This window comes from Tachysurus vachellii, chromosome 12 (assembly GCF_030014155.1).
Source record: "Tachysurus vachellii isolate PV-2020 chromosome 12, HZAU_Pvac_v1, whole genome shotgun sequence".
Lineage (NCBI taxonomy): Eukaryota > Metazoa > Chordata > Actinopteri > Siluriformes > Bagridae > Tachysurus > Tachysurus vachellii.
This window is the reverse complement of record NC_083471.1, coordinates 5,983,433-6,010,932: the sequence shown is the minus strand read 5'-3', so window position 1 is coordinate 6,010,932 and position 27,500 is coordinate 5,983,433. Positions and strand designations below refer to the sequence as shown.

At 41.4% G+C, this 27,500-nt stretch overlaps 1 protein-coding gene and 1 long non-coding RNA gene across 8 annotated transcripts in view; one reads left to right on the top strand and one right to left on the bottom strand.

The window, feature by feature from the left end:
• Positions 1 to 27,500, top strand: part of sash1a (SAM and SH3 domain containing 1a) — a 278,579-nt gene that overhangs the window by 212,887 nt on the left and 38,192 nt on the right. For 4 of the 7 annotated variants that reach the window (XM_060882678.1, XM_060882677.1, XM_060882676.1 and 1 more), the window contains exon 2: positions 18,908 to 19,036. In XM_060882678.1, the coding sequence (XP_060738661.1) occupies positions 18,908 to 19,036 (129 nt within the window). Of the gene's footprint in view, positions 1 to 8,248; positions 8,659 to 17,358; positions 17,486 to 18,907; positions 19,037 to 27,500 lie in introns of those variants that run through there. The other 3 variants (XM_060882679.1, XM_060882682.1, XM_060882680.1) reach the window with 3 other exon arrangements.
• LOC132855140 (uncharacterized) lies at positions 402 to 4,159 on the bottom strand. The gene is made up of 2 exons (XR_009649292.1): positions 4,043 to 4,159; positions 402 to 864 (listed from the first exon to the last, which is right to left on the bottom strand). It is a non-coding gene; the product is annotated as an uncharacterized LOC132855140 (long non-coding RNA).

The following is a 27,500-nucleotide window of genomic DNA, read 5'->3' as shown; positions in this document are numbered from 1 at the left end:
TGTGCGTCTGTGAGTGAATTTGTGTGTGTCTGTGAGTGTATCTGTATGTATGTCTGTGTATGTGTATGTGCGTCTGTGAGTGAATTTGTGTGTGTCTGTGTATGTGCGTCTGTGAGTGAATTTGTGTGTGTCTGTGAGTGTATCTGTGTGTATGTCTGTGTATGTGCATCTGTGAGTGAATTTGTGTGTGTCTGTGAGTGTATCTGTGTGTCTGTGTATGTGCGTCTGTGAGTGAATTTGTGTGTGTCTGTGAGTGTATCTGTGTGTATGTCTGTGTATGTGTACAGTATGTGCGTCTGTGAGTGAATTTGTGTGTGTCTGTGAGTGTATCTGTGTGTGTCTGTGTATGTGCGTCTGTGAGTGAATTTGTGTGTCTGTGAGTGTATCTGTATTCAATTCAATTCAATTCAATTCAAGTTTATTTGTATAGCGCTTTTTACAATGGACATTGTCACAAAGCAGCTTTACAGAACATAAACATAAAACAAAAGATGAACATAAGGAGAAGTATAAAGAATTAATATAATAAAAATTCAAGATATATACAGTTCACAGTGTGTATGTATGTATGTATGTGTGTATGTGTATTTGTCCCCAATGAGCAAGTCTGAGGGCTCAGGCAACAGTGGCAAGGAAAAACTCCCTTAGATTGGTAAAGGAAGAAACCTTGAGAGGAACCAGACTCATGGGGAACCCATCCTCATATGGGTGACACTAGATGGTGTGGTTACAAATATACAAGTATCACAGAGTCCAACTGGAGCCGGTAGATCTGTAGATGTCTCAGGGTTCTCACAGAGTCAGCCTTGTCTCAGTGGAGGTCCAGAAATTTCAACGCACGGAAGACGATCTTAGCATGGGTGTCTCGGCATGGGTAGAAAAAGAGAAGAGAAGAGCAGTGCAGAGGGATTAACATATCTGCTGTTCATAAGAATGTGCAAGTCTAGTGTGATGGTGCACAATATTTATTTATGGGATGTATTATGTGTGTGTACGCCTGACTAAAGAGATGAGTTTTCAATCTACATTTAAACTGTGAAAGTGTGTCTGAGCCCCGAACACTATCAGGAAGACTATTCCAAAGTTTGGGAGCTAAATAAGAGAACGCTCTTCCGCCTTTAGTAGACTTAGATATTCTGGGGACTACCAGAAGTCCTGAGTTTTGTGATCTCAGAGAGCGTGAAGGACTGTAACGTGTTAGAAGACTAGTTAGATACATGGGAGCTAAACCATTAAGAGCCTTGTACGTAAGTAGCAGCAGTTTGTAATCAATTCTAAACTTAACAGGTAGCCAGTGTAGAGATGATAAAATTGGGGTTATATGGTCATACTTTCTTGTCCTAGTGAGAACTCTGGCTGCTGCATTTTGGACTAACTGTAGCCTATTTATTAAAGATGCAGGACAACCACCTAGTAATGCATTACAATAGTCCAGTCTAGAGGTCATGAAAGCGTGAACTAGCTTCTCAGCATCAGATACAGACAGGATGTTTCTCAGCTTGGCAATATTTCTGAGGTGGAAGAAAGCTGTTTTTGTGGTTTGCGCGACGTGATTTTCAAAAGACAAGTTACTGTCTAATATAACACCCAGGTCTTTCACTGTCGAGCTACTAGTAACAGTACATCCCTCTAAATGGAAATTAAGTTGTGAGAGTTTCTGTGTACTAGTTTTTGGGCCTATAAGTAGTGTTTCTGTCTTATCAGAGTTTAACAACAGAAAGTTACAGCTCATCCAGTCTTTTATCTCTCTAAGGCATTGAGTTAATTTCGACAATTTAGTTATTTCATCTGGTTTTGAGGAGATGTATAACTGTGTGTCGTCGGCATAGCAATGGAAGCTAATCCCATGTCTTCTAATAATGTTCCCTAATGGAAGCATGTATATCGAGAAAAGCAGAGGTCCTAGAACTGATCCTTGAGGGACCCCATAATTAACTGGTAATAAGCTGGAGGATTCACCATTTAATTCTACAAAATGGTATCGATCAGAAAGGTAGGATCTAAACCAACTTAAAGCCTGTCCATGAATACCTGTGTAATTTTGTAAGCGATCTAGGAGAATGTTGTGATCTATAGTGTCGAATGCAGCACTAAGGTCAAGTAGAACTAATAGTGACATACAGTCTTGGTCCGAAGCTAAGAGCAAGTCGTTTGTAACTTTAACAAGTGCAGTTTCTGTGCTATGATGGGGCCTGAAACCTGACTGAAACTCCTCGAGGATATTGTTCTCCTGTAAGAAGGAGCTCAGTTGAACAGACACAACCTTTTCTAGTATTTTAGACATAAACGGAAGGTGTGAAATCGGTCTGTAATTTGAAAGTCCATTAGGATCTAAATTAGGTTTCTTAATGAGTGGCCTAATAACTGCCAACTTGAAGGATTTAGGGACGTGACCTAAAGATAACGAGGAGTTAATAATATTAAGAAGAGGCTCACCGGCTTTATGTAACACTTCTTTCAGTAGTTTAGTTGGAATGGGGTCTAGTGAACAAGTTGTTGATTTAGCTGTAGTAATAAGTTTAACTAACTCTTCCTGACCTGTACTTGTAAAGCAATGTAGTTGTGTGTTTAGAACCTTAGGTGAGGCCGGGATGCTAGTTGCTCTTATGTGTTGAGCGTCGCCTATTTTATTCCTGATACTTTCGATTTTATCAGTGAAGAATCTCATAAAATCGTCACTACTGAACTGTGATGGAATTGTGTGTTCAGATTTTTGGTTTTTTGTTAGTCTAGCTACTGTGCTAAATAAAAACCTGGGATTGTTCTGGTTATTTTCTATGAGTTTGCTCAGGTGCTCAGCCCTGGCTGCTTTTAGAGCCTGTCTATAGCTGGACATACTTTCCTTATATGCAATTCTAAAAACCTCTAATTTAGTTTTTCTCCACTTTCGCTCGAGGTTACGGGTCTCTCTCTTGAGGGTGTGAGTATGACTATTATACCATGGTGCAAGCGTTTTATCTCTAACCTTCTGTAATCTGATTGGGGCAACAGTGTCTAGTGTGCTAGTGAATATAGCGCCTATGCTGTTAGTAATTTCATCTAGGTCGTCTGTGTTTAAGGGTGCAGTAAGAAGTCCAGACAGATCAGGCAGGTTATTTGTGAATCTGTCTTTAGTGGTCGGAATAATAGTTCTACCGAGACGATAACGTGGTGAAACGCAGTTAGCCTGTTCTACAGGTAGTGTGTACATTATGAGATAATGGTCTGTGATATCATCACTTTGAGGAATGATATCTATATCAGTGACATCTGTTCTGTGTGATATTATTAAATCTAGCGTATGATTACGACGGTGAGTTGCTCTAGTGACATTTTGTTTGAGCCCAAGTGAGTTTAGTAAGTCCATGAATGTGAGTCCTAGCGCATCATTTGTGTCGTCAACATGAATGTTAAAATCTCCTACAATTAATGCTTTATCAAAGCTAACCAGTAGGTCAGAAAGAAAATCTGTGAATTCTCTAAGAAAATCGGTGTAGGGCCCTGGTGGTCTATACACGGTCGCTAGCGCAAGAGACATCAGGGATTTTTGTTTCGTGTGCGTGTGCGATAGTGTAACATTAAGGACAAGCACTTCAAAAGACTTAAATCTATACTGTGTTCTCTGGGTAACAGTAAGGCAATCGTTAAAGATAGTGGCGACACCACCTCCACGACCAGTCTGTCGAGGCTCGTGCTTATAGATATAACCTGATGGTGTAGACTCATTTAGACCGATGTAGTCATTTGGTTTAATCCAGGTTTCGGTGAGGCATAATGCAGTAAGGCTATTGTCTGAGATTATTTCATTTATGATAAGTGCTTTGGGTGTAAGTGATCTAATGTTCAGAAGCCCAAATTTTAGGAACTGTTTTTGTTTGTTTCTTTGGCATTTTTCTGGTCTAATTACAGTAAGATTATTTCGAGAACGTCTTACATAATTACTTTTTAATCTCACTGCTCGGGGAACAGACACAGTTTCTATGGGGAGAGGTATGTGTGCAGTTGTATCGATGTGTTGAGGTGAAGGATGGCTATTGAAATTTAAATTTAAGGCGTAGCTTACCAGTCAGAAGGTGTGCAGCGCCCTGGAGATGTGGTCCGAGAGGATCTCCGCTCCAACTCTGCTGGGGTGCAGGCCGTCAGCGCGGAATAGCCTAGGACGCTCCCAGAAAACATTCCAGTTATCAAACATTCCAGTTATCAACATACATCTGTATATATGTCTGTGTATGTGCGTCTGTGAGTGAATTTGTGTGTGTCTGTGAGTGTATCTGTGTGTGTCTGTGTATGTGCGTCTGTGAGTGAATTTGTGTGTGTTTGTGAGTGTATCTCTGTGTCTGTGTGTGTGTGTGTGTGTGTGTGTGTATCTCTGTGTCTGTGTGTGTGTGTGTGTGTGTGTGTGTGTGTGTGTGTGTGTTCACTTCCTGCCCCAATTTTAAGTTCAATTCTACCATCTTCACCTATCCTAAATTGTTGTGGGTTAAAAATTCCACATCTTACGCATCCTCATGAGCTTCTTGAACAATGGGAGGCTTTTATTCCTGTCAGGAGAGAGAGTGTGTAATTAGACAGCAGGGAACACCCGCAAACGCATTCCCATCCACACACACACAGACACACACACAGGATCAAGGGCCTGTCTTCTACTGAGCACTGACCTCTGTGTTTAAACAGGGAAGGACGGACGCGCCTCCATTGTTGTCTTATCTTTGTTTTACGCCCTGCGGGATTGACTGTATTCGTGCAGTTCAAACGCTACAGTTAAAAATCAACAACAACAAAAGGAGTTCCTCAGGTCAGGTTTATCATTGACTGCTTCAGCTTTGTTGTATGTTGTGTAGTGGAGTTTTTAAAGGAATACACAACCTAGCTTTTCCATCTGATGTAGCATTAAAAGTAAGTGCGGTAGGATTTCACGTGTGTTTCTCAGTCCTGAGAGAAGAACTGAACCCTTACAGACTCGGTCAAGAATAAGTTGTTGTCTTTGGTTGTGTGTTTGTTCTATTTTAAATCATTTAAAATAGAGATTTTATCCGGTACACGTCATCTTGCATGGACAGAGAATGATATTAAGGGTAGGTTTGTCTCTATGAGTTCTAAGAAATGTTATGCGGCTTGTCGAGGGTTTAACTGCCAGATATTCCTTGCCTGAATCAAACATGTGTGCTGGTCTGTTAAACAGCTGTTGTAGAAGATCAAGCTGTAGATGTTGTTCTTCTCTGCTTGTGCTTCAGAACTGTGTGGGGAATAAGGAGTGAGATGTAGCAGGATGTGATTCTGGTGATAAAGGCTTGAAATGGACACCTGGACTGACTAAAAATTGCGTCAAGAAGGTGCGTTAAAAATAAAGAAGGTGGAAGCTTTTATCTTTAGCTTTATCTCTCTGTCAAAAAAAATAAATACATAGGTAGGAAACGATGTATTAAAGCTTATAGAGATCAACTCGACGGTGATTTCTGGTGTGGATGAAATTCCTTGGCGTAAGTGTGACAAATTCTCTCCTCTGTTCTGACTCTGTTTCTCTCTCTCTCTCTCTCTCGTGCATCTCTGCCAAGAGATTTCACAGCTGTTGCTGTTCGGGGGAATGTTTTTTTTTGGCAAGGAAGTATGAAAGAAGGACAGAGACACACAGAAGCATGGGTTCTTCATCACAGTAACAACAGACATTCAGGCAGTCGCTTCTCTTTATTCAATAAATTTTACCTCATGCTCTGACGATCAGTTGAATTGTGCTCCACCATTAGGACCTCCGTCTCACTTCTGTCCTTAAAGTATCCGATATTAGAATTAGGTTATCCAGAATTGTGTTGAAATAAAGTATCCTAACGATGCTCTTATGTGGAATTTTGAATTGTGGACCTGTGGACACTTTTCTGTGGAACGTTGACCGTGTGTGTAACTAGGCAACAACGTTCCCATTTCCTTTACTTAACCTATTCATGTGTCTTTTGGTGTATACTCAAAAAGTACATAGTACAATTCCGTGCAATCGGGACGCAGTATATATTTCTACACACACTATTTTAATTTAATTCTAGCTGTATAGTGCTTTTAACGTTAGATATGCAGTACGATTGATTAATATTGATTATTACATATTATTAAATATTATAGATCTATAGAGAGTGCCCCAGAGACTGAGACACAGCAATATAAAGCCGTACGCTGGTACAGTATTAAGCAAGTGTTTGAATCGTTTCACCTCCGCTGTGACATTCCAGTAATTTTGTAATGACTCAGGTCTGCTTTAGTACAGAAAATCAAGTCATACTGACATCACAGTGATGCAGGATATTCTTACTGTTCCTCTCTCTCTCACTGTTAGTAAGCGCTTTATCCTGGGCAGGTTCACATTGTATCCGAAGCCTATCCTGTGAATAGAACACACTCAAGGGAACTTTTTACAGTTTCTTAGTCAGTGGTATGTTTTGGGGATTTGGGAGGAAGCTGGAGAACCCAGAGGAAATCCATACAGCCACAGACAGTACATAGGGCTTACATAGCACATGTCAATGCTATTCACATTCTCGCTCTCTGATGCAGGACATGACTTGGGGTATCATAGAGCTTGTACACACACGGTGTTAATGTCCATCTCGAGTGATCTGATAACAGGTGAGATGCGTACTGAGCTGAGATGCTCAACCCTGACACTTGCAATGCATTTCATGCCTGAAGAAAGGTGTCTCGGACGTTCGTTACGCCAGATTCTTGCTGCATTTGTTCACGTGAAGATGCACGTGAATGCTTGGGGTGAACACGGCCTTGAACTGTTTGTCTGCAACCTGATAACCTGATGTCCCACAGACAACCTCCCTTTCATGACTAGCCTCTAAAATACAGGTATCTCTTACTTCCTGCACATCAACCATTCAATACCTTCAGGCGTCTTTGGAATAATAGTCTGTGGTCAACATTTTTCTCACAAGCTTTATATTTTCGACACGGCTTTGTTATATTTTGTCTATATACTTTGTTTATATTTTGGATGAGGATAAATGAGGGGATAAATGTCACTTTGTTCCATTGTATCAACATGCACCAAGGTCATGTTATAGCCAGGAAAGTCAGACAATAGGCTACCCTTTCGATAATAATAATAATAATAATAATAATAATAATAATAATAATAATAATAATAATAATAATAATAATAATAATAATAGGGGGGAACGGTGGCTTAGTGGTTAGCACGTTCGCCTCACACCTCCATGGTCGGGGTTCGATTCCCACCTCCACCTTGTGTGTGGAGTTTGCATGTTCTCCCCGTGCCTTGGGGGTTTCCTCCGGGTACTCCGGTTTCCTCCCCCGGTCCAAAGACATGCATGGTAGGTTGATTGGCATCTCTGGAATATTGTCCCTAGTGTGTGATTGCGTGAGTGAATGAGTGTGTGTGTGTGCCCTGTGATGGGTTGGCACTCTGTCCAGGGTGTATCCTGCCTTGATGCCCAATGACGCCTGAGACCCGAGGTAGTTCGGATAAGCGGTAGAAGATGAATGAATGAATGAATGAATGAATGAATGAATGTTCAGTGTGGCATCCAACAGCTCATGGGTTGATTCAGAGTTGATGAGTGCTTGAATTTGTAAGTTTATATTATATTATAATAGTTTATATTAATTTCTGTATTTCTTTAAAAATATTTGTTATGCTTCATATTTGTAATCTTTGTGATTGATTGATTTGTTATGTGTTTAAATTCTAAAATGTTGTTTTGCTTGATTTAGATACCATACAAGTCTGGTCTCAGGATTGCTTGACAATAAACGTTAAGGAACTGGATTATTTGGAGCTTCTTTGTTTTAATGGGCACACCATCCTGGTAGCATCCTGAACTAGCCTCTATCCTTATCAGTAATTTACAATAATAATAATAATAATAATAATAATAATAATAATAATAATAATAATAATAATAATAATAAAAAGTCCCAAGCTTAACAGTGCATAGCTACACACAGGCCAGACGAAGCGCGCGTACATTATTGCTTTACTGTGTGTAAAGGCAAAGGAGTGACTGGGGAAGGGCGAGTCCATTTCGTAGGAGGGGAGAATGAACAATGAAAACAACAGAAAAGACGTACCTTTGTCATGTTTTTTTCAGTGAACATTTTTAGGAACCACGTCGTCCTGTTTTTAAGCCGTGTATGTTTTCCTTTCGTTGATTCTTTTATTACAGTGTCACTATTAAGGACTGTGTGTATAAGACTACACCCTCGAGTCGGAGATGGTTTGCTCGAGCAGCACAGCGGCTTTACACAGCGTTACAACTCAGAATGTCAAAGTAGCGCCTGAAAGTTTGTGACCTGCTTCTTCTGTTCTGTTTACACCAGTGCGTTCTCATGGAAAACAACCGGAAACAAATGGAATATCGCAGAATCGATCTCGACCCCGGATTTGGATTTAATAGTCTTGACTTAATAAAACTGATTTTAATGCGTTTGAACTGTTGAACATCAGTTTTGTTTTGTTTTCTAAGCTGTTTGGAGCAGGATTTTCTTCGATTGCTTGATTTACACGCATGCACAAAGTGTGCACGCATCTCAGATTCAGGTTTATTAGATCATTAAGACTTTTTTGTGACCATGGAAGCGGATCCAGAGTCTGCAGTGGAGTCTCAGGCAGCCGGAGTGTCAGATAGTTTCTCCCAGCTTTGGTCAGACGTGATGGGGATGTTGGTGAGTTTGTTTTTTTTTTGTTTTGTTTTGTTTCGTTTCGTTTTTTTCCGCTCTACCACACCGCATTGAAATGGGGGGGCAGGGGTGGAACAGGAAGGTTAACAAAGTAAACTTCTGTAGCACTGAAGCGCCTATAGAGCAGAGGGGCTTTATTGTCCATGTGGTGCGCGTGAGGGTGCGCGTGAGAGTGAATCAGGGCTGCACGGTACAGGCTCGTTGTCGCTGGATCCGACGTGCAGGTCAGCGCTTCACTTCTCACACGTTACTGTTACGTGTTTATGGGTTCATCAGAAGACATCTCTAGGGGGTCTGGGGTGGGTGGGTGATATGGGGTAGTTTTGGTAGTTTCTGTGGAGACGATGCGTTTGTGCCACGGTGTGGAGTTTGTCTGTGGATAGAGCACGTGAACGTACCACAAAACTAGCAGGGAGATCACTTACAACAACGTGGGGGGGGGGGGGGAGGAGACAGAGGGGGAGGGAGAGACAGAGGGAGAGAGGGAGAGATGGGGGGGGAGAGAGGGGGAGAGAGAGTGATAGAGAGGGGGAGATAGATAGATAGATTATTAAGTACATAAACATAAATTACACTAAAATAATATTAGGAAAACAGCACATTAAAAAAAATCTAACTTAATCTATTAAGGACGAGCGCCAGCTTTCTTTCCCCTTTACAAAACAAAATGCAAACAAACTAAACAATGCGTTCGGATGTTGTGTAGATGTACAGGAAAGTAAGAAATGTTCTATGATGTACTATTAAAATGACTAATACTATGTCTACTGCAACTACAATCACCGCCCAAACTAGTACTATCAAGAATAATTACTATTTTGTACTAAAATTACTACTAATACTAACACTCCTACTTCTAATACTACTAATGGGTCTGTTGTAACTACTAATACTATCGTTACAACAATAATTAATACTGCTAACATTATTATTATTTGTGCTAAACTTACAACACGACATTGTTATTGTTAATATAATAATTGCTACTACTAGTAACAATAATAATAAAAATAATACTAATAATAATAATAGTAGCAACACAACTACCACATCTACTAGTATATATAATAATACTGAATCTTCTAATGTTAATAATAAATAGAATAATTCTTTACTCCTGGTTCTTTCTGGACACTTTGAGGTCTTTTGCGGAACTGAAAAAAGATCCGTCGCTCTTTACAGTCTCACACAGTTCAAACCTTTGGAGGTTTCTCTATCATGTTTCTTGTTCTTCAACTCTTTCACAGTTATGTCAATAAGCTTTTGTTGTCATTTAGATCGTTTATAGCTGACGCGCTACGTAGTGAAATGAAACACAGTATGATGTTTAGAAACGTGACCCTGGACGAACAAGCTTCTCGGGCTAATCCGTGTCTTTTCATCAGTAAAGGCTCTATAAGCAGTCTAATAAACACGGGAAGCCATTTGTCTTGGCGCTGAGCTTATTTACACTTCACTGAAAGATGAAAAGCTGTAACGAAGCTGCTGTTTTTTGCTTTTTACCTCAAGTCGACTCGGGCTTTGAAGGCTGAGGCGCGAATAATATAATTTGTGTGTGTGTGTGTCAGTGAATATTTTGTGGTATGAGTTCTCACAGATTTACTAATCAGCATAGCAAACTCTGACCTTACATTTGCTGTGTCGTTAAAAAAAGAAACCTGCTGTTGGTAGATCTGCTTTTGCAGAAAGTGTTGAGTAAGAATAATAATAATAAAAAAAGATTGTTAGTGCTGCGACGGTATTTCTTGGCAAAAATGAAGAAATAAATTCACCCCTACAGAACTCTTAACTAGACTTGATGATGATGATGATAAGAAGTCATGAACTACAGTTTTCCTAAAAACTCCCTTCATAGTGGAAGTTCACATTTGTTTTACTTCACAGAACGTTCTCTACACAATCACCATTCCTTTGTAAAGACACACAGTGTTCGCTCCCAGCTTCGGCTCCCAGTTTGGCAACAGTGTTTCCTGTTCAAGTCCATCACAAAATTGCGACAGCTTCCCGATCCAACTATTGAATTATTGAACGATCCAGATTTCCATACTTTCTTTTTTTTTTTTTTTTAAGACCTTCTGTGAAAAAATACTGTACCATACTGTGTACCATAGCGATTACAGTACTAACGAATCAGATAATCCGACACAGTATTATAAGGTGTTTATGACAACGCACAGTAATGTGGCAAATTCTGTAAATTTTTTTACACACATTTTCTGACTAAATGTTTTACCAGCTGCTTTAATTCCATCCCAACAAAGTTCAAATAAATTCTCGGATCCTTTGTTTTTCGATTCCTGGAATCGGTGAATCGACTGTTTGGTTCGTTTCGTTTGTTTGTGTCGAGAGCGTCTTCGTTTCCAGCTCATCGAGTTGTCAAACAAACAAACAACTTTATACTCAAAGTGGCATGAAGTAATGGAAAGGAAATGTAAAGAAATGTATCTCTGATTGTGCGAAAGTATAGTAACTCGGTCCAAAGCGTTTATCAATTCAAACTCGTCCACGGTTTCGTTGTGTTCCCGGCGATTAGAAATGAAATTATTGCCTAAACAAGACAGGTTGTGTAGTGAGAATAACAACGTGATGTGGAGTCCCTGAATTTACACCGTTTAAATACCACATTGCGATGAACTGATGATGTAATGTCTTGTCTGCCGTTGTCTGCCATTTTTATTAGCTAGCATGTCAGGTTTTTGTTTAACCCACATGTAAATATTCCTGTTGAAATAACCAGTTCTCATAGTTACAAGCGTGCTTTTAATTCTTCAGATTCCTTTCGTCATTTTGTCTTTTTTTTTTCTTTACCTCTGAATGCCTTTTAGTTTTTCTTTACCTCAGATGCTGCTGTGACGCTGACTGCACCTGAGGCAGGCTAAAAAATAAACAAACAAACAAAAAAAAACAGTTGTTTTCTAACTCTTGAATCATTTCGCTCACCGCAGGACAATGAATCATCTGGCAACAAGCAGGCTGGTCTAAATATATATCCAGCTGCTAAACATTTCAGTGCTTTTCAATAGGATCACAAAACGGCGTGGCCTTTCGAGCGCGTCCCTGCCCCGACTCTTTTGAAAAGATGATTATATTTTGACTGGGTTGGGTGTTTCGGTTGTACATCGTGGCTGGATAGTAACAAGCCTGAGCAGAACGCTTTACAGTGTGTATGTGTGTGTGAGTGTGTGAATGTACAGGATCCTGTCTGATCTTCCCAGGGTCGACCAAATGAAAGACCTGGCACAAGGCCAAGGTGGATTTAGTTTGATTCAGAAGACATGCCACATCATTGTTCCTCTGTTTCTCTGGTTTTAAAAGACCTCGAGTTTTGTGAAAGGTTGCAGCATTTTATCTTTTCATCCGAGCGACTAAATGTCCGTCGTAATATGTTATATCCGTTATAGTGAAAAATCAAGAGTGTAAACCCGATAGCTGTAGAAAGCAGAAAGATGACTTTCTGAGGTTTACCGAATCCCGGAATGTTCCTGACAGGAATACCTAGCAGCGCGTCCGTGCCAGCGCGGTCAGTGCGCGTCGAAGTCTTATTTACACGTGGTTCTTTTCGAGAAAACCAGCGAAGAAGGCAGTTAGCAGACTGAGGCCCACAGTATAATCTTCACTGGGTGGGTGGAAAGGGTGTCATAAGTTTTCCAGCAACCTTGTTTTCTGTAAATTTCCATCTACATCTATTTTCCGTGTGTGTGTGTGTGTGTGTGTGTGAGTGTATACATGAGTATGAATGTGTGCGAGTATGAATTTGTGTGTGTGTCTGTGAGTTTGAGTGTGTGTATATATGAGTATGTATATAAGCATGTGTGTATATGAGTGTGAGTGTATATATGATTATGAGTGACTGGTGTGTGTGTGTGTGTGTGTGTAAACACAGGGTGGGGATGACTTCATAGGGGTAGCTATTCTTTTGCCTGCACGTTACCTTGAAGCAACCTCCCTACGCCGTATTGTTTGTACGTTGTTAAACACACAACACACGCTGACGAAAACGGAGGTTATTTTTAAGTAGCCAGAGTTACTGTAGCTGTGTAGGTTCGCTGGACAGAGTGTCCTGAGTTCAATGTGTAAACATCACAACCTTTTATCTGTAGGGTGTGTGTGTGTGTGTATGTGTGTGAGTGTATATATGAGTATGTGTGAGTGTATATATGTGTGGGTGTGTGTGCGTGCGTGAGAGAAACCAGTAACTTGTATTAAATCTCTGACTCTTTTCTGACTCCAGTTCATTCTCATTAAATCCAAGCCCCACTGTTCAGCCCTAACCTCTTCTCATCCCGTCTTCCTCACACACTTAATTCTTCCCATCTGGTCCTTCCTGGAACTCTCTCCATCCTGCCCTTGCGGATGTCCAGAGGAAGACCTCTGATAAGGGTGGGAGATCACCTCTGACCCTTATCTGCCTCTGATGTCTCTCTCTTCCCCGGTGACTCTACCCTCCACCCTCCACCCTTCACCCTTATCCTCCTGTGTGTTGATGCGTCAGCACTTACTTCTCTTCCCACTTTCCTTTCACTCTCACGTCTCTCCAGAGCTGGACCCAGATCTGCTGAGTCATCACGATCACGAGTCATCATAGATAAACACCTTGCTATGGTGTTAAATCCTAAAACAAGTCAGTAATCGCTCCACCCTATCATATCCCGAGAGGAAGTCGTGCTTTGAACGTGGTCCTTGTTTCGTACAGTCTGTGACCTTGACCATGAGGGGAGTCGCACAATCTTGAAGAAGACTGAACGCTTGTCTTCGACATTCTTCATGATCTAAGCTCACAGCAAAAATAAGGCACATTCCATGCAGCACATAGCCTCCGTGACCTCGTCATGAAACTATGCATGTGCATTAACATACATTTAAGAATGTGTATGAGTGTGTGTTTGTATGAATTTGTATGATTGTGTGTGCATTTGGGCATAGGACTGAGTGTGTGTTTTTGTGTGTATGACTGTGTTTATGAATGTGTATAGGTGTGGGGTGTTTGTATGAGTCTGTATGTGTGTATATTTGTATGAGTGTGTGTGTATAATCCTGTATGTGTATTTGTATGTGTGTGTTTGTGTGTGTGTTTTTTTTATTTGTGTATGAGTGTGTGTGCACATTTGTATTTGTGTGTTTGTGTATGTGTGTGTTTCTGTATTTGTATATGAGTGTGTGTGTGTATGTGTGTGTGTGTCTGTATGAGTGTGTGTGTTTTTGAGTGTGTGTATGTATGAGTGTGTGTATGTGTGTGTGTGTGTGTGTGTATGTATGTATGAGTGTGTATATATATGAGCGTGTGTGTGTGTATGTGTGTGTGTGTGTGTGTATGTATTAGTGTGTGTGTATGTATGAGCGTGTGTGTGTGTATGCGTGTGTGTGTGTGTGTGTGTGTGTGTGTATGTATGAGAGTGAGTGTGTGTGTGTGTGTATGAGTGTGTGTGTGTGTGTGTGTGTGTGAGAGTGTGTGTGTATGTTTGAGTGTGTGTATGTGTGTATGAGTGTGTATGTGTGTGTATGAGTGTGTATGTGTGTGTATGAGAGTGTTTGTATGTATGAGAGTGTGTGTGTGGGTATGTATGAGAGTGAGTGTGTGTATGTATGAGAGTGTGTGTGTGTGTATGAGTGTGTGTGTGTATGAGTGTGTGTGTGTATGAGTGTGTGTATGTGTATGTATGAGAGTGTGTGTATGAGTGTGTGTATGTGTGTGTATGAGTGTGTATGTGTATGTATGAGAGTGTGTGTGTGTGTGTGTGTATGAGTGTGTGTATGAGTGTGTGTGTGTATGTATGAGAGTGTGTGTGTGTGTGTATGAGTGTGTGTGTATGAGTGTGTAAGATATTTAGACCACAGAAGTTCCTCCAGCCTGTGAAGATGTTTAATAGTGGCTCTTGTCCAGTTGTGACATGACTGAATATTTCCCCAGTCCTCACTGGTTACCATGTAACACAGCCCTGCAGTGTGCTTTCTTCTAGCAGCAGATCAAACTGTGGAAACTGCCATGAGTGTTACTTGTTTCCTCTCTCTGTCTCTGTTAATGAGCTGAAATCCCTAACGAAGTCTGGACGAGGGTAAAAAGACCTAGTGAACCATAAGCCTCGGTTTGAGAACATTTGCAGAAAATCTCCCACTGGCCATGTTACAGGTTCTTGCCCTCACAGGCTCGGGAATGCTTGGTGATTGATTATCTGGTCAGGGGGCAGGTGTAAAAAAAAGAGAAAGGGCTTTCATGTTATTCCTCCTTTTCTTCTGGATCAAACAGAGCTGATAATAACAAGACCAGGATGATGTCTGTGTTCTTTTTGGACATGTTTAGGAGTAAATTTCATCACCGGATCAGAGCCACGGTCTCCTCTTTTAACTTCTCAGGAAGAAGCCCCACTTGTAGGATTGAGCAACTTGTTAACGTGGTCCAGGGCTGGTGTCCGAACTCGGCTGTCTGCTCTCATCCCACAGATCCAGAAGCAGATGAGGTCATTAGGGAGGAATAACAAAGCGACAGAACGTTCCCTTAGTGCTGTTAGGCAGTTTCAAGAGCCAGGACTGTTTTGCAAGAGGGTGTGAACTCTGAACATCTCAGCATGCAGTGACGCATAAGACTCACTCAGCTGACATGTTTCAATCAAGATCGGAGAAAAGTGTTGTGCCGTGTATGTGTGTGTGTGTGAGTGTGAGTTAGAGAGCGAGTTTGTGAGTGTGTGTGAGAGAGAGAGAGAGATACAGTGTGTGTATGTGCGAGAGGGAGAGAGTGTGTGTGTATGAGTTAAAGAAAGATTGTGTGTGTGTATGAGTGAGAGAGAATGTGTGTGTGAGAGTTAAAGTATGTGTGTGTGTGTTTGTGTATGTGTGAGTGTGTGAGCGAGAGATAGAGAGAGAATGAGAGCATGTGCGTTCAAAGAGAGACCGTGTGTATGTGTATGAGTTATTGTGTGCGTGTGTGTGTGTGTGTGTGTGTGTGTGCGTGTGTATGAGTTATTGTTAGTGTGTGGTTGTTCAAGTGTATATGTGTGTGTGTGTGTGTGTGTGATTCAGCTGTTTTGCAAGAATGTTTAATATTTGGAGCTTAACTTGGATTATCAAACTCATACTTATGTTTTGTGCAGGGATCAGACTGACACCTGGAAACAATAGACACACACACACACACACACACACACACACACACACACACACACACTCGCTTGCATCATTCTCAGAGTGCCAGTGTGGAATGCCAGGTATGCTAATGAGGAGCCGGGAGGCGTGTGCAGCGTGTACAGGGAGAAAGTCTCTCACAGATCACCCACAGGTTTCTTTCTAGTCGTGTGCTTGTAATTGCATGTTGACGATCAGTACGTTCTTGTAGGAAATTTCCTGGACAGTTTGTTCCTTCTTTTAATAAAACCAACATCCTGTCTGCTGATTCTTAAGGACTACAAAAGAATTTGATGTTCCACAAAGTGGCACCAACAGACCCAAACTTCATACACAGGAAAATGCTGAGAGGAAGAGGAAGATGAAGAAGAGGAAGAAGAGCTGACTGCATTGCTGTGCATGATGGGACGTTCCATGAAGGAATGTGGCAGTAGCTTCATGCATGAAAAAACTCCAAATGCTCACATTCACTTATTCATATTCTAATTAAAGATCTGCCTAATTTGAATATTTGAATATTCATGAATGGATGAAAGGAGAAACCTGATTTCAAGTACAGTTTTAATCGCTGCTCCTGTTGGTGTTTCATAAGACAGCAGAACTCTCTGCTAAAAGTATGGCCAGATGTCATGTGGACATAAGGCAAGGAGGCAAACTTGTTGAAATAAAAACTATCAGTGAATATTAAAGTATTCAAACGAGCTTAAAATATAACTAACTCAAAACAAGTGGTGACCCATCGAACGTTATACATTCGAACGTCTCTAGCGTTTAAACAAATGGCGCTGAATAACATTCGACAGAATTTATTTTTCATAACTCATTGAACCCGCCCCTTTTCCACCCATGCACACAAAGCTCCACCCCCACAACTTACAACGCACCTGTTCAAATAAACTTTCTAGAATTCTACGATTTACAAGGACGTGAAAGGTTTTCGGGGGCGTGGCTACGGAACAAACTGAGATTTTTGCAGATATGTAATACATGTCATTTGTTCTGAGTGGTTAAAAGGTGCAATAGTAAACGCTGTACTCTGCCGAAGGGCTACCGAAGATCGTGTGGGCGGAGTCTCTGGAAAATGGGCGTGGTCGATTCGAATGTAAATTCAACGAGGGGGGAAAAAGCCTTATTTTAATCTAACGTACCTTGAAACTATTACTTCCTGCATTGTTTGTGCCAGGAAGAATCAACCAAATGTCTTGACGTCCGCCTTTTGTTTATTTAGGACTTTTTTCTGTGGGAAGCTCCGTGTAATGAATATTTAGTTTTTGGATTATCCTCACAGTCTTGGCGCTGGACTCGTACACAGCTCACGAGATCCAGTGAAACATCATCCCCCTCAGGTTCAGGACGTGCAACACGTTTGTTTTACGAGGCCCTGAGAACGAGTATGCGATTCTTTGGGCATAGATCCGAGAGCATCGGCTCTTTCTTTTCTGCTCTAGCGATCGATGACTTCGCCGCATACCGGATGATTTCGTCCGAGAGGAATTTCTGAAATCGATATTGTATTTGTGTTGAATAGTTGCTGAGTCCCTGAACTGTAGTGTGTGTGTGTATGTAAGCAGATTGGAATGTAGGCCTTCTTGGAATTTCTCGGTGCACAGCCTGCTCCTCCGGGAATCTCAATCATCTGGAGCAAACGTTCTTGGAGAATTGGAGTGTGGGATGGGAATCCGGAGAAGTGTGAGAAGTAAAACCAGACGACTTTATAAGCTCTTCCAGCTCGGTTTATAAAATGGATTGGGCTTTTAGATTTGGTGTGTTTGTGTGTCTGTGTGTGTGTGTGTGTGGAATATCAGACGTATCCAAGTCCTCAAGCGTTTGTCGAACACGTCGTGTCAAACACAAATTCACAACAAGCCGCTTCATGCTCGGATCTTCGAAGCTTTAATTCGTGTTCCGAAATCAAGTCCCGGCTCTGGGACCCACCCATCCACCACTATTCAGTTATTTCAGTCATATTGCAGCATATCTCTGCCTTCCATCTTCTTCAAATCTGTAAAGAGTTCAGGATACACGTATTGTGTCGGGGTGTGTGTGAGTCTGAGGCCCACGATTTCCTACCCCAGACCCACACACACAATGGCAGGATGTGTGTGTTTGGCTGAGCCATTGCCGGCCAGGAAGAAAGCATTTCTTTTTGACTGTGCGGTGCGAAAGTCTTTTAAAAGGGTATCGGGGACGAGCAGGAGGTCCGAGCCAGCTCAGAGAAAAGGTCTCCGGTGGGGATTTAGTTCACTTAACACAGCTGTGCGTGTTAATCAGTATTCAAAACAAAAGTAACCTCAGACATCTGCTTTGTTAAAGGTTTTTATTGCTGTATGAGGTTTGAGTCACAAGGTAGAGGTTTAAGACACACGCTTACACACACAGAGAAATTCACTGGCTGAGGTCATAGGCAGGCAGTACTATAGATGAATGCATGTGCTCCCACACACACACACACACACACACACACACACACACACACACACAAACACACAGACAGCTGTATGAGTTCATGAGGGGTCACTGTGTTCTTTGTGTTGCGTCTCCATGTCTGCTTTTGAATTTGTAAGTGAATCTGGCTTTGTGAACGAGAGAATGCTACGGTTCATGTCTCGAACTCCGCCTTCGTCTCAATCTTGGCGATTTTAACAGAAACACCACAAGTTATCGCGTGCGTGAACGGCGACGGAGCCGAGTCACTCCAGGCAGAGACAAGCACACGTAGAAAAAGTCGCAGCTGTGAAAAAAGTAGCGAGAGGAACGTCAACAGCTGATATGGAATTAGCTGAATGGGTTTATCCACAGCAGCAGGAACATGTGCTGTTATGCATTACTGAGCAGTTATCAGAAGCTTCACAAAAGCAAACGTGTGTGTGTGTGTGGTGTTTTACTAGTAACTGAAAATTCTTTAGTCTGTAAATGATAGTCATGAGTTATAAAATGTCCCATACTACACACGGCTTAAGACACGCTTCTGTTATACCTTTATATCCATCTTACATCCATCTCCAGTTTCTTCTTGCTTTGTCTTTCTGACTTATATGAAGTTAGCTAATGTTTGCTCTGGTATCATCTAATTATTTTCTCTCTCTCTGTGTGTGTGTCTGGTGTGGGGTGTGTGCAGGATGGCTCTCTGGGTAATATCGACGATCTAGCGCAGGAATACTCGGAATACTACAACACGTGCTTCAGTGACGTCAGCGAGCGCATGGAGGAGCTACGCCGGCGTCGCGTCTCCCAGGAACTAGAGATGGTGAGTCCACTCTCGAGCGACCCCCCTGAGTTATACCAGTGAGAAAGAAAGAATGTCTGATGAGATGAGGCGAGACCATTTACATTACGTTTACATTTACAGCATTTAGCAGATGCCCTTATCCAGAGCGACTTACATTTTTATCTCATTTTATCTCATGATGGTGGTTCGGTGATGGCAGCGTTGGTGGTGGCGTTGGTGTTGTTGCAGTGGATCGGAAGGTTATGAGTTCAAATCCCAGGACCACCAAGCTGGCACAGTCTGGCCCTTGAGCAAGGCTCTTTAACCTTCAACTTCTCATTTGTATAAAAGCTGAATATAACAGATAAAGGTATCTCTGGATAAGGACTAATAATAATAAATAAGCTCTGCAGACTTCTAATCACATGTCAAGACAAGAGATCACATGTCAAAACTCTGAGGTGTCAGCACATTTCTCTCTGCCTCGTTCTCTTTGCCTCTCTGAGTAGATCCTTCTGTAAGAAGACAAGGAGAAGATCTCCAACAGGGCTTTTCTGTGCTCGAGTTGCCTCTCCTGCTTCTCACACTTCTGCTCAGGTGGCGAGCCACCAGATGAGGGCTGCTCACATTTCATGTGAAACATTCATTTTTTTTGCTTTTTGGAAACCCACAAGGAGTTTCCTAGCACATGCCTATGTCCATTCAGCAGAGGTGGGAGTAAGTCACACATGTGCAAGTCACAAGTAAGTCTCAAGTCATGAATGTCAAGTCAAAGTCAAGTCGAGTCTTTTTTTAATATTTGTCAAGCAAGTCTCAAATTTGCAACTTAAGTCTGACTCGAGTCAAGTCGAGTCCCCCATCTCTGAGTCATTTAACTCAAGTCCGAGTCAAGTCTCAAGTCATGAATGTCAAGTCAAAGTCAAGTCAAGTCTTTTTTTAATATCTGACTCAAGTCAAGTCATATGACTCGAGTCCCCCATCTCTGCCATTCAGGTGATCAAGTGGACGGTGTTAAATACAGGTGTGAACAGGGTTGAATCTGTTTCGTGACCTCATCTGGGGGCATTGTGGGACTCGAATGGGAACATGTCTTGATGTGTACCTAACGACATCCAGATGAGCTGGTTTGAGTGTTTCACAAATGTCTGATCTCTTGGGGTTATCACACACAGTTTCTAGACAGGAAGTGTATAGGAAATCAAAAAGTCACTCTATACAAATGTGGTGAACAGAAAAGTAACACAGAATTACACAAAACAGGGGGTCTAGAGCAGAAGGTCTAGTCGAATTCGAATTCGGAAATTTGTGGACCCCGCCGTCAACGTTGTCTTGGCACACGTTAGACCTCGTATCGGCAAACCGTAATACTTTATTACCACAGGTGTATTTGAACCACTTGAGCCATGTCTGTTTTATTTGGAAATGACACACGGTGACTAAGCACAAGCACTTTGTTGCTATTTGTTTGGAATCAGCTGGTGTTTTTGGGTTCGGTTTTACCAGCAGCCGTACATTTAAGATCCAGTCACGGAAACGTACGTCCGCTCGAACAAAATCACCGTCTTGCGATTTGTGATCTCTAGGCAGCACTTTTGTTATCCATGCCGATTCATTTGAAAAGCATTTCCTATTTAATAATGGAAATTTAAGTCGGCAGCCAGCGAACAAGCAGAAATCGTTTACTCTCTCCACAGCGTTAAGACAAGATGGCCACGTGGTTTGTGGGATTGTTTTCCCTCCTATTGTTTTTATGACTCTGGAAAGAACTCTGTGAAGGCTAGACAGAGATGCTGCACCCAAAGGAATGGTTTTTCAGACCTGGATTAAGCCTGATTAGGGAATAAAAGTTCACAGCGTCGCCTCAGGTGTTAGCAGCTTCGTGGCTGTTCATCTAGATAAGTAATTAGTTGTTGCGCTTCGTTCTGATCTTCGCTTCATGGCTAGATATTTTTTATGTAAATCAGTGTGGATTTGAGTTGAACTGACGACTACTAATGGCATTTATGAGCCACCGATTGCGTGGCAAAACTTTGTTTTATTTTCCTCACTGTGGAAGGAAGAAAGGTAAGTAAGGCGAGAAGCACGGTGCCTCTGAGCTCCCTATAGGCCAACAGCAGGTGATTATCTTGCTGCTGATTGGCTGTGTAAATGCCAGCCTGAAGGGCTGATATTTTTGCCTCCTCTCCAAGACGTGACTTTTCTGTGACCTCTTCACATCTGCATCTCCAGAAAGTGATCTCTCTTCTCGTGTTTCCCTTCGTTTTTTTTTTTTTCTCTCTCTCGTATTCATAAAGCATCCAGGAAACTAACCTCGGCTCACGAGGCACGTAAAGCCTCGAGCGTCGCAGTTAGAGAGAGCAGGGGTTAAAGGGTATTCCGCTATAACTGGAGACAGCGATAAATCCTATCAGCACAGCGTCCAGGGAGAGACACGGTCTATTCATTCCGTAGCTAAACAGAGAAAAGTCTTCTCGCACAATGTCTTCATTATGGCGTGTGTAAAAGAGCAGGGTTAATGCCGACCACTAGAATTCCAGCATTGCTTGTGGGTGATGTAGGAGAAAAATCCACACCACTCTTCTGCTTTCACTTCTCCGTTCAGGCTTTTTATTACTGCCAAAGAGGCACTTTCTCAGGCGCACACACACACACACACACACACAAATGGAATTCAATTTCTGATACAGAAAGTTTAGTAGCTCCTGGTATAAAAATACTTGAATCATTTCATCAGCAAGAACGTGTGTAAGACCAGACAAAACCCAATCCCACTCTCCAACAAGCCTCATACACACTTAAACCTGAACCCTGCTGAGTTATTTATGGGCTTGTCTTGTTCCTACAACCTCTGGCAAAAAGTATGGAATCACTCCTCTCAGAAGATGTTCATTCAATTGTTTAATTGTGTAGAAAAATAAAACAAGCACATATATGCCACATAGGGTTGGGAACCGAGAACCGGTTCTTATTCAGAACCGTTTCTGTTTTTTAACAGGAACCGGAACCGCGCGGAATTTTTAAGTTTCAAAAAAAAAAAAAACGGAAACTTTATTTTGATACCCAACCCTAATGCCACAAAACAATTTTCACTCAACAATCCAAACTTCTGGCTGTATAAAACACTTAAAAAAAAAAACAAAGAAAGATAACTATAGTCAATTACAACAGTTTTTACAGATCAAACAGAGGAAAAAAAATATGGAATCACACAAATCTGAGGAAAATGATATGGAATCACCATATCACCATAATGCACTTTGCATTTGTAAAACAAATACATGTATCTGATTACAACTGCTAATTAGTCTGCAGTTAAAAAAAGAGTGCTTGCACACATTAATGATGTGTTGAACCAAGATGATTGACATAACTCATGGCTCCAACACCAGAGATGTCAGTTGAAACAAAGGAGAGGATTATCAAACTTCTCGAAGAAGGTAAATCTTCAGGGAATATTGCAGATTTTGGTTGTTCCCAGTCAGCTGTGTCTAAAATCTGGACCAAGTACAAATCAAATGGAAAGGTTGTAAAAGGGAAGCGTACTGGTAGACCAAGAAAGACATCAAAGCGCCAAGACAGAAAACTTAAAGCAATATGCTTTGAAAACAGAAAATGCACAACAAAACAAATGAGGAACAAATGGGCAGAAAGTGGAGTCAATGTCTGTGACCGGACTGTAAGAAATCGCCTAAAAGAAATGGGATTTACATACAGAAAAGTCAAACGAAAACCATCATTAACATCTAAACAGAAAAAAACAAGGTTTCAGTGGGCTAAAGAAAGACAATCTTGGACTGTGGATGACTGGATGAGAGTTATATTCAGTGACGAATCACGAATCTGCATTTTGCAGGGTGATGATGCTGGAACTTTTGTTTGGTGCCGTTCCATTGAAATTTATAAAGACAACTGCCTGAAGAAAACATGCAAATTTTCACAATCATTAATGATATGGGGTTGTATGTCAGGTAAAGGTATGGGAGAGATGACAGTTATTACAACTTCTATAAATGCACAAATTTATGTTGAGAGTTTGGACACTTTTCTTATTCCATCAATTGAAAGGATGTTTGGTGATGGTAGCATCATTTTTCAGGATGATAATGCATCGTGCCATAGGGCAAAATCTGTGAAAACATTCCTACAGGAAAGACATATAATGTCAATGGCATGGCCTGCAAATAGTCAATTGAAAATCTGTGGTGGAAATGAAAGAAAATGGTCCACGACAAGGCTCCAACCTGCAAAGCTGATCTGGCAACTGCAATAAGACAAAGCTGGAGACAGATTGGTGAAGTATACTGTTTGTCATTAGTTAAATCCATGCCTCAGAGAATTCAAGCTGTTATAAAAGCCAGAGGTGATGCAACAAAAGCCCTATTCGGACGGGATTAGTTTTACGTGGGGACGTGGAGTAATGCAATTTTACCTCAGGACGTCTGTAATATTAATTGGCCAATTCGCATGGGATAAGACATCTCAATAAAACTAGCAGAAGTGGGAGGGGTAACTCGCTTTACGCACCACAGAAACCTCCTTGTCGTCATGTGCATATGACGTTGCTTCCTGTTATCAGGTGCGCAAACAGACAACATGGCGCCTCCATGCTTGCAAAACGCGCCAAAAATTACTTTTAAACAGGAAATGACGGAATTTTACCGTACATATTTACAGCGGGTCTATTCGGACGGGATTAGTATTACCTGAGGTAATTTTTCCGGACCTTTTTACAGAAGGTAAAAGTCGCCGTAATCTTTCCTGACATTGTCCGTAATGATTACCGAGATGGCACTTTCGGACGGGACTAAAATCACCGAGAAGCTCTGGTAATAATTACTTTACCCCCACGTCCCCACGTAAAACTAATCCCGTCCGAATAGGGCCAAAGTACTAGTAGTGTTTTTATTTGGTGATTCCATATAATTTTCCTCAAATTTGTGTGATTCCATATTTTTTTCCTCTGTTTGATCTGTAAAAACAGTTGTAATTGACTATAGTTAACTTTCTTTGTTTTTTTTAAGTGTTTTATACAGCCAGAAGTTTGGATTGTTGAGTGATAATTGTTTTGTGGCTTATATGTGCCTTTTTTTTTTCTACACAATTAAACATTTGAATGTACATCTTCTGAGAGGGGTCATTCCATACTTTTTGCCAGGGGTTGCAGTCAATTTTTTTAGTCAGAAACTGAAAGGTGTCCATTCAAACCTAAAATCAGGAAGTTGACCGCTTACGGCACCAACAGTAAAGGAAGTAGCGCTTCTTTTCCCATACAGATAGTAGATTTTTTTTAATGTATAACACTGATTATACTGGTCAGTCTTTTGAGGGGCTCATTCATCAGTCATCTGGCTAGCTTGACGCTAATAAAAGACAAACTCTGAGGTGACTTTACCCCCTCCCCCCACTTTATAGCTTGAACATACGAGTAATTATAAATTTCGACTTCCCACTTGTGGCCGAAGCGTTAATCCCCATCACACACCACAACCGAGAGCACATCAGTCACCCTGCACAACCCACATCCCCATTTTTCACCATTCCGTTTTTCTCTCTGTTTCGGTCTGTCTCTCCATCAGTCTGACAGGAAATATAGATTCATCATGAGAGCAAAGCATCATAAAACCATATTAATACACTGAACTACAATATGAGTTGAGTGATGTTTAAGAAGCCATTTTGCCATTTGGTGTCTAACAGGTTGGACAATTTACTGGTCCCTAGGAGAAAAAAACGAGAGTCCTTACAAGGACCTTACTCTTTTATGTATAGCAGCAGGATTAAAGGCAACATTCTGTGACGGCAAGTTTTTCCACTACAATTCACACAGGTTACACATCATTCCCAAAACATACCTGCCAATCAGGTTTCTAATCAAGCTGTAAATGTTTCTGCGAAGTCATACACCGCAACGTTAGTCACACTGACATGCTTTGCTCGTCTTTGCCGTCACCATCGTCTAGAATTGCTGTAACGAACCTAGTCAAAATCAAAACTCGGACATTACTTTCAAACACGTGTTGGCTAATCTAGAAAGTTCTAAATGATCACTCAGTAACTTTTTAGAAAGCATGTGATTTGAGATCGGACTTTTGTGGAGTTCATGTAGAAGGCTTTGGCTGATATAATGAGTCTTGGCCCAAAACTATGGAAAATTTCAGGTCTTTATTGCCATCCTAGAGGGACGGTGAGACACCATGTCACATCCTGCTACACTATGTCACATCCTGCTACACTGTCCCCATTTTTAATTTTGAGGACATTCATAAGCAACGATACCGTCACAGGATATTCCTGGCAGTCTTGCTTTCACACACACAGTTAAAATCAACTATAATTCAGCCTTAAGGTAGGTGTGTATGTGTGTGTTGGAGACTGACATGTGGAAACAGTCCTTGTTATCTGCCTCAAGTCACTGATCTAGCATTAATGATCCATAGCTCAGGCTGGGCTGTTTAATTGTTTTGCTTTAATCATTTTTATGTTTAGTCAGAAATGAGGGTCACGAGCGATACGGCCAGTGAGCGTTTCACGTCTCTGGTCACACGCTCTTTTCCAGACATTCTGTTGACCTTTCCGCATTTATCCACCAGGTTGTGGATTTCAGGTTCAGGCATGTTGTGGGGTTTTGTGTTGTTCACTGACTCAGGACAGCTCAAGTTCACTCATGTTTAAAACTGGAAAAGGTTCTATAGAAGCAGAGAGGCAATAGAGTGTGGCAATGGTGTGTGTCAGGGTGAGGCGGGTCATCGACCGGCATAGATGCCAGCCTAAGTATTTATTTACTTACACAATAATGGGCATGTAGCCAAAATCAGTGTGACCATGTGATGCTGTTTAAACCAATCAAACAGGAAGAACTGATTTGCTTTTGAGTTTATTTAGTTATTAGTTAGAGCAGGCGAGGCCCTGTACCTCTCTCTCCTGTGTAATAACTCATTTATTCAGCTGACTGCAAAGGTATAAGAACATCAGCTGACCACATGGATCAACATTCCACTTTGGCACTAAGTATTTTCCACCAGACCGTGTGGTATGGCATGTTAAGGGAATCTGCCATCTTTTTGTTAATTCCATTACCAACCTTACTGAAGTTTGTGAATTTGGATGGAGCAAGGCACCAATACAGGTGTAGCTGAAAAAACGTTAACGCAAACCGTTGTCATTCAGCGGAAAACCCGGATGCATTCGACTTACCTCGCTGAGAGTATGGACATGGACACCGTCTGTCTTTTGGTAACTGAACTTTTTCATTTAAGGGTACAAGCTACAAGGTGTGGCTTTGGTTGCTGTTAATGCTTGGAGCTGCCATTTTGATTTGACATCATTGGGCTGGTTGAGACAGCTGTTGTATATTTGAGGACACCACCACTGACTAGTCGTCTATCTGAAGGGACCATGACAGACTTGTTGACTACTTGATTAGACCATCATTGTGTACTTGACTAGTTGAGGAGACCATTATTAAGAAGTTGGCTACTTGAGGAGACCATCATTGAGAGGTTGACTAGTTGAGGAGACCGTTATTGAGAAGTTGACTAGTTGAGGAGACCATTGCTGAGAAGATGACTAGTTAAGGAGACCATCATTGAGAAGTTGACTAGTTAAGGAGACCATCATTGAGAAGTTGACTAGATGAGGAGACCGTTATTGAGAAGTTGACTAGTTGAGGAGACCATTGCTGAGAAGATGACTAGTTAAGGAGACCATCATTGAGAAGTTGACTAGTTAAGGAGACCATCATTGAGAAGTTGACTAGATGAGGAGACCGTTATTGAGAAGATGACTAGTTAAGGAGACCATCATTGAGAAGTTGACTAGATGAGGAGACCGTTATTGAGAAGTTGACTAGTTGAGGACACCGTTATTGAGAAGTTGACTAGTTGAGGAGACCGTTATTGAGAAGTTGACTAGTTGAGGAGACCGTTATTGAGAAGTTGACTAGTTGAGGAGACCGTTATTGAGAAGTTGACTAGTTGAGGAGACCGTTATTGAATAATTGAGCTATTGATGAACGCATCATTGACGAGTTGACCATTAATAACTGGTTCAGGACACCATTGTTGACTAGTTGTCTATTTGATGGGATCTCGAATTCCCCAGTTTGAGTTGAAGAAGCATCTTATATTCTTTTTTTACTTAGAGGTCAGAAATTCGTGTTTAATTGAAAACTGAATACATTTCCTGTAACATCCGTTGTATTTTTATATGGAATATGATTCCACACCCAACCACCTCCAGAAAACTCACCTGTTTTGACAGACACTTTCGTGTTTATGTGAGTGTGTGTTGGTAAGAGGGTTTTAATGATTAGTCGTATGCACTAGTGTTTAGGTAACACTGGCTCTTCACCGCTTCCTGTTCACCCACCTGTGGTCTGTACTGACTGGAGTCTCTATTAATTTAACCCCAGCCACATCCACCCACAGCACCTCCTGCACTCTGAAGCCTCTCTGTGTCCTTGTGTCCTGTTTTTACAGATGGACACTGTGTGTGTTCTCACTTC